At 34.7% G+C, this 8,069-nt stretch overlaps 1 protein-coding gene across 1 annotated transcript; it reads left to right on the top strand.

Annotated features, from left to right (window-relative positions):
• Positions 1–5,076: 5,076 nt before the first annotated feature.
• Positions 5,077–7,798, top strand: LOC128702505 (zinc finger protein 3-like). The gene has a single exon (XM_053796781.2). It carries the CDS (start codon positions 5,092–5,094, stop codon positions 5,794–5,796), a length of 705 nt encoding a protein of 234 aa, XP_053652756.2. The 5' UTR covers positions 5,077–5,091; the 3' UTR covers positions 5,797–7,798.
• The last annotated feature ends 271 nt before the right edge of the window (positions 7,799–8,069 follow it).

Genomic DNA, 8,069 nt, shown 5'->3' with positions numbered 1-8,069 from the left:
TGTAGATCTATGTTATTGACCCCAGTGTCACTCTTGTAGATCTACATTATTGACCCCAGTGCCACTCTTGTAGATCTATGTTATTGACCCCAGTGTCACTCTTGTAGATCTATGTTATTGACCTCAGTGTCACTCTTGTAGATCTATGTTATTGACCCCAGTGTCACTCTTGTAGATCTATGTTATTGACCCCAGTGTCACTTGTAGATCTATGTTATTGACCTCAGTGTCACTCCTGTAGATCTATGTTATTGACCTCAGTGTCACTCTTGTAGATCTATGTTATTGACCTCAGTGTCCCTCTTGTAGATCTATGTTATTGACCCCAGTGCCACTCTTGTAGATCTATGTTATTGACCCCAGTGTCACTCTTGTAGATCTATATTATTGACCCCAGTGTCACTCTTGTAGATCTACATTATTGACCCCAGTGCCACTCTTGTAGGTCTATGTTATTGACCCCAGTGTCACTCTTGTAGGTCTATGTTATTGACCCCAGTGTCACTCTTGTAGGTCTATGTTATTGACCCCAGTGCCACTCTTGTAGATCTATGTTATTGACCCCTGTGTCACTCTTGTAGATCTATGTTATTGACCTCAGTGTCACTCTTGTAGATCTATGTTATTGACCCCAGTGTCACTCTTGTAGATCTATGTTATTGACCCCAGTGTCACTCTTGTAGATCTATGTTATTGACCCCAGTGTCACTCTTGTAGATCTATGTTATTGACCCCAGTGCCACTCTTGTAGATCTATGTTATTGACCCCAGTGTCACTCTTGTAGATCTATGTTATTGACCAGTGTCACTCTTGTAGATCTATGTTATTGACACCAGTGTCACTCTTGTAGATCTATGTTATTGACCCCAGTGTCACTCTTGTAGATCTATGTTATTGACCCCAGTGCCACTCTTGTAGATCTATGTTATTGACCCCAGTGCCACTCTTGTAGATCTATGTTATTGACCCCAGTGCCACTCTTGTAGATCTATGTTATTGACCCCAGTGCCACTCTTGTAGATCTATGTTATTGACCCCAGTGCCACTCTTGTAGATCTATGTTATTGACCCCAGTGTCACTCTTGTAGATCTACATTATTGACCCCAGTGTCACTCTTGTAGATCTATGTTATTGACCCCAGTGCCACTCTTGTAGATCTATGTTATTGACCCCAGTGCCACTCTTGTAGATCTATATTATTGATCCCAGTGCCACTCTTGTAGATCTATGTTATTGACCCCAGTGCCACTCTTGTAGATCTATGTTATTGACCCCAGTGCCACTCTTGTAGATCTATGTTATTGACCCCAGTGCCACTCTTGTAGATCTATGTTATTGACCCCAGTGCCACTCTTGTAGATCTATGTTATTGACCCCAGTGCCACTCTTGTAGATCTATGTTATTGACCCCAGTGCCACTCTTGTAGATCTATGTTATTGACCCCAGTGCCACTCTTGTAGATCTATGTTATTGACCCCAGTGCCACTCTTGTAGATCTATGGTATTGACCCCAGTGCCACTCTTGTAGATCTATGTTATTGACCCCAGTGCCACTCTTGTAGATCTATGTTATTGACCCCAGTGCCACTCTTGTAGATCTATGTTATTGACCCCAGTGCCACTCTTGTAGATCTATGTTATTGACCCCAGTGCCACTCTTGTAGATCTATGTTATTGACCCCAGTGCCACTCTTGTAGATCTATGTTATTGACCCCAGTGCCACTCTTGTAGATCTATGTTATTGACCCCAGTGCCACTCTTGTAGATCTATGTTATTGACCCCAGTGTCACTCTTGTAGATCTATGTTATTGACCTCAGTGTCACTCTTGTAGATCTATGTTATTGACCCCAGTGTCACTCTTGTAGATCTATGTTATTGACCCCAGTGTCACTCTTGTAGATCTATGTTATTGACCCCAGTGTCACTCTTGTAGATCTATGTTATTGACCCCAGTGTCACTCTTGTAGATCTACATTATTGACCCCCGTGTCACTCTTGTAGATCTATGTTATTGACCCCAGTGTCACTCTTGTAGATCTATGTTATTGACCCCAGTGTCACTCTTGTAGATCTACATTATTGACCCCAGTGCCACTCTTGTAGATCTATGTTATTGACCCCAGTGTCACTTGTAGATCTATGTTATTGACCCCAGTGCCACTCTTGTAGATCTATGTTATTGACCCCAGTGTCACTCTTGTAGATCTATGTCTTAGGAACACCACCCTCACATATAGATCTATATCTTAAGAACACCACCCTCACATATAGATCTTTGTCTTAAGAACATCACCCTCACATATAGATCTTTGTCTTAAGAACATCACCCACACATATAGATCTATGTCTTAAGAACACCACCCTCACATATAGATCTATGTCTTAAGAACACCACCCTCACATATAGATCTTTGTCTTAAGAACACCACCCTCACATATAGATCTATGTCTTAAGAACACCACCCTCACATATAGATCTTTGTCTTAAGAACACCACCCTCACATATAGATCTATGTCTTAAGAACACCACCCTCACATATAGATCTATGTCTTAAGAACACCACCCTCACATATAGATCTTTGTCTTAAGAACACCACCCTCACATATAGATCTATGTCTTAAGAACACCACCCTCACATATAGATCTATGTCTTAAGAACACCACCCTCACATATAGATCTTTGTCTTAAGAACACAACCCTCACATATAGATCTATGTCTTAAGAACACCACCCTCACATATAGATGTATGTCTTAAGAACACCACCCTCACATATAGATCTTTGTCTTAAGACCACCACCCTCACATATAGATGTATGTTTTAAGAACACCACCCTCACATATAGATCTATGTCTTAAGAACACCACCCTCACATATAGATCTATGTCTTAAGAACACCACCCTCACATATAAATCTATGTCTTAAGAACACCACCCTCACATATAAATCTATGTCTTAAGAACACCACCCTCACATATAAATCTATGTCTTAAGAACACCACCCTCACATATAAATCTATGTCTTAAGAACACCACCCTCACATATAGATCTGTCTTAAGAACACCACCCTCACATATAAATCTATGTCTTAAGAACACCTCCCTCACATATAGATCTATGTCTTAAGAACACCACCCTCACATATAGATCTATGTCTTAAGAACACCACCCTCACATATAGATCTGTCTTAAGAACACCACCCTCACATATAGATCTTTGTCTTAAGAACACCAACTTTACATATGCTGTCAGTAGTAAATTTTGGTGTAGACAACATAAAACAAATCCTACACCATGCAGTGCATGATGAGAAAGACAAACCTCTGACCTTGTGTTTGAGGTGTTTTCTAGGATGTTTTAAATTACTTTTTCTTGGTATCACTTGATTAACTGAATGTCATGCTATTAAAATGAATAATTCAATAGATTTCAGGAGCAGAAGTATTTAACATATTCATATTTTAAAAGTTTTCTTGAAAGAGGGAAAGGCCTCCTCATCTTTTTTATGGATTTTTACTAAGTTTATTTCAATTTTTGTGATGCCCTAAACCATGATAATCATTCCTGGTTATTTTTTGTTAGGTGAGAAATAATTGTTTGTGATGATGGATTCAAGATAGAGTGAAGGTGTAATATACTTGAGTCCCAGGAACATGATGATGGATTCAAGATAGAGTGAAGGTGTAATATACTAAAGTCCTGGGAACATGATGACAGATTCAAGATAGAGTGAAGGTGTAATATACTAAAGTCCTGGGAACATGATGACAGATTCAAGATAGAGTGAAGGGGTAATATACTAAAGTCCTGGGAACATGATGACAGATTCAAGATAGAGTGAAGGTGTAATATACTAAAGTCCCAGGAACATGATGATGGATTCAAGATAGAGTGAAGGTGTAATATACTAGAGTCCCAGGAACATGATGATGGATTCAAGATAGAGTGAAGGTGTAATATACTAGAGTCCCAGGAACATGATGATGGATTCAAGACAGAGTGAAGGTGTAATATACTAGAGTCCCAGGAACATGATGATGGATTCAACACAGAGTGAAGGTGTAATATACTACAGTCCTGGGAACATGATAGATTCAAGATAGAGTGAAGGTGTAATATACTAGAGTCCCAGGAACATGATGAATGAACGTATCATACCTTACTTTAGTTGCTCCTATAAATACTCTGTTTACTTTTTGTTTTTTTTCAAATTAAAATTTGTTGAATTTTGTGTAAAATTATAAAAATTACTAACTTTTGTGGACTTGCACTAGAGCAAGAAAGCTGAAAATATATTTTAAAGAAGAAATACAATTAGCTTAATATAGGACTCAAAGTGAGTAAAATTGCTAATGCATAAATTGTGTTAAGATTACCAACTTTGTGCTTCTGTAATTCCATAACTTTGTGTCATATTTTGTGTTTTTAGTGTCATTACATTAAGAAAAAGATTCTCTACTATTTCTGAAGAAAAAATTTTTTCATGGAAAAATTCTTACACTGTAAGAACTTTTGATTTTGTGGTGCTGATAGTGAAAGTGTTAAGTTATTGTTCACTATGTCTAAAATACTTGAAAAAGAAAGTGTTCCAGCAACACACATTACAGTTGATGCAGAAGACAAACTACATCAATATTCACATTCTTCACAAAAATCTCAGTGTGAATCATTGATAACAGTTAATGAAGACAAAAAAACTGTTTCGTGTTTATTGTGTTTAAAAGAATTTTCTAAAAAACAATATTTAATGAAACACATGAGAATTCATACTGGAGAGAAACCACATCAATGTTCAGAATGTCTGAAAGAGTTTGCCAGTAAATCTAATTTAGTACATCACATGAGAATTCATACTGGATATCAATGTTCAGAAAAACATTTTCATATCAATCTATTTTAGTAGAACACATGAAAAGTCATACTGGGGAGAAACCATATCAATGTTCAGAGTGTCAGAAGAAGTTTTCATAGTAAATCTAATTTAGTACCACACATGAGAATTCATACTGGAGAGAAACCATATCAGTGTTCAGAGTGTTTAAAAGAATTTAAAAATAAAATCTAATTTAGTACAGCACATGAGAATTCATACTGGAGAGAAACCACATCAATGTTCAGAGTGTCTTAAAATGTTTTCATATCAATCTAGTTTAGCAGAACACATGAGAAGTCATACTGGGGAGAAACCATATCAATGTTCCGAGTGTCTAAAAGAGTTTTCATATAAGTCTAATTTAGTACCACACATGAGAATTCATACTGGAGAGAAACCATATCAATGTTCAGAGTGTTTGAAAGAATATTCAAAAAAAATTGGTTTAGTTCAGCACATGAGAAGTCATACTAGAGAGAAACCACATCAGTGTTCAGAGTGTCTAAAAGAATTTTCAGATAAATCTAGTTTAGTAAGACACATGAGAATTCATACTGGAAAGAAACCATATCAATGTTCAGAGTGTCTAAAAGGGTTTGTAGGTAAATCTAGTTTAGTCAAACACATGAGAATTCATACTGGAGAGAAACCATATCAATGTTCAGAGTGTTTAAAACAGTTTTCACAAAAACCTCATTTAGTAGAGCACATGAAAATTCATACTAGAGAGAAACCATATCAATGTTCAGTGTGTCTGAGAAAGTTTTCATATAAATATAGTTTAGTCAAACACATGAGAATTCATACTGGAGAGAAACCATATCAATGTTCGGAGTGTTTAAAACAGTTTTCAGATAAATCTAATTTAGTGAAACACCTCAGACTTCATAATCTTCAGAAATTATGTTAGTGTTCAGTAACTAAAAGTTTTATCTCAGAAAACAAATTCATTATAAACAAACACCAAGTTATATGAGAGGGAAATATTGCCAATAGACAGTGTAATCAGAAGACATTATATGTGATAGTAACATCATAATATGTGGTAACAACATAATATGTGATAGCAGCATCATAATATGTGACAGCAACATCATAATATGTGATAACAACATAATATGTGACAGCAGCATCATAATATGTGGTAACAACATAATATGTGACAGCAACATCATAATATGTGGTAACAACATAATATGTGATAGCAGCATCATAATATGTGACAGCAACATCATAATATGTGATAACAACATAATATGTGACAGCAGCATCATAATATGTGGTAACAACATAATATGTGATAGCAGCATCATAATATGTGACAGCAACATCATAATATGTGATAACAACATAATATGTGACAGCAGCATCATAATATGTGGTAACAACATAATATGTGATAGCAACATCATAATATGTGATAGCAACATTATGATATGTGATAACAACATAATATGTGATAACATAATATGTGATAGCAACATCATAATATGTGATAACATATGTGATAGCAACATCATAATATGTGGTAACAACATAATATGTGATAGCAACATCATAATACGTGGTAACAACATAATATGTGATAGCAACATCATAATATGTGGTAACAACATAATATGTGACAGCAGCATCATAATATGTGGTAACAACATAATATGTGACAGCAACATCATAATATGTGATAACATATGTGATAGCAACATCATAATATGTGGTAACAACATAATATGTGATAGCAACATCATAATATGTGACAGCAACATCATAATATGTGATAACATATGTGATAGCATCATCATAATATGTGGTAACAACATAATATGTGACAGCAGCATCATAATATGTGGTAACAACATAATATGTGATAGCAACATCATAATATGTGATAACATATGTGATAGCAACATCATAATATGTGGTAACAACATAATATGTGACAGCAACATCATAATATGTGACAGCAACATCATAATATGTGATAACATATGTGATAGCAACATCATAATATGTGGTAACAACATAATATGTGACAGCAGCATCATAATATGTGGTAACAACATAATATGTGATAGCAACATCATAATATGTGACAGCAACATCATAATATGTGATAACATATGTGATAGCATCATCATAATATGTGGTAACAACATAATATGTGACAGCAACATCATAATATGTGATAACATATGTGATAGCAACATCATAATATGTGGTAACAACATAATATGTGATAGCAACATCATAATATGTGACAGCAACATCATAATATGTGATAACATATGTGATAGCAACATCATAATATGTGGTAACAACATAATATGTGATAGCAACATCATAATATATGACAGCAACATCATAATATGTGGTAACAACATAATATGTGATAGCAACATCATAATATGTGATAGCAACATCATAATATGTGGTAACAACATAATATGTGATAGCAACATCATAATATGTGATAGCAACATCATAATATGTGGTAACATCATAATATGAGATAGCAACATCATAATATGTGATAGCAACATCATAATATGTGATAGCAACATCATAATATGTGATAACATCATAATATGTGATAGCAACATCATAATATGTGATAGCAACATCATAATATGTGATAGCAACATCATAATATGTGATAGCAACATCATAATATGTGATAGCAACATCATAATATGTGATAGCAACATCATAATATGTGATAGCAACATCATAATATGTGATAGCAACATCATAATATGTGGTAACATCATAATATGTGATAGCAACATCATAATATGTGATAGCAACATGTATGATAATTACTTGGAGATAGAAATGAGTCTGTCTTTTAAATGTCTAAGTATTTATTTATGCAAATTTAAATTAGCATTAAATATGAGTATTCTTTCAAGAAACTTTTATTTTTATTTTTTCCCTCTTCTTAATTTAGCAATATTTAGTCAAGAAAACTTTTCATTGTGTCATTAATGTATTCCTAAAAGCTTTTGCTATTTGATGTCACTTGACATTAGGTGTTTTGATGCCTGTGACGAGCCTTTGATCCAGGAAACTTGCATTACCTTCCTTTTCTCTGATTGAAAATAGTTGTCTGCACTTTTCCTGGCACTATATGACCCTAGTTAGTTTACTCCTTAATAATATAAAATAAATGTAGTATTAATATTT

This window comes from Cherax quadricarinatus, unplaced genomic scaffold (assembly GCF_038502225.1).
Source record: "Cherax quadricarinatus isolate ZL_2023a unplaced genomic scaffold, ASM3850222v1 Contig3178, whole genome shotgun sequence".
Lineage (NCBI taxonomy): Eukaryota > Metazoa > Arthropoda > Malacostraca > Decapoda > Parastacidae > Cherax > Cherax quadricarinatus.
Note: the sequence above shows the minus strand (reverse complement) of the source record. Positions and strands in the feature narration are given on the sequence as shown.

Coding starts and splice junctions, on each gene's coding strand:
- LOC128702505 (XM_053796781.2), top strand. CDS start 5,092: ATGAGAATTCATACTGGAGAGAAACCACATCAATGTTCAGAGTGTCTT.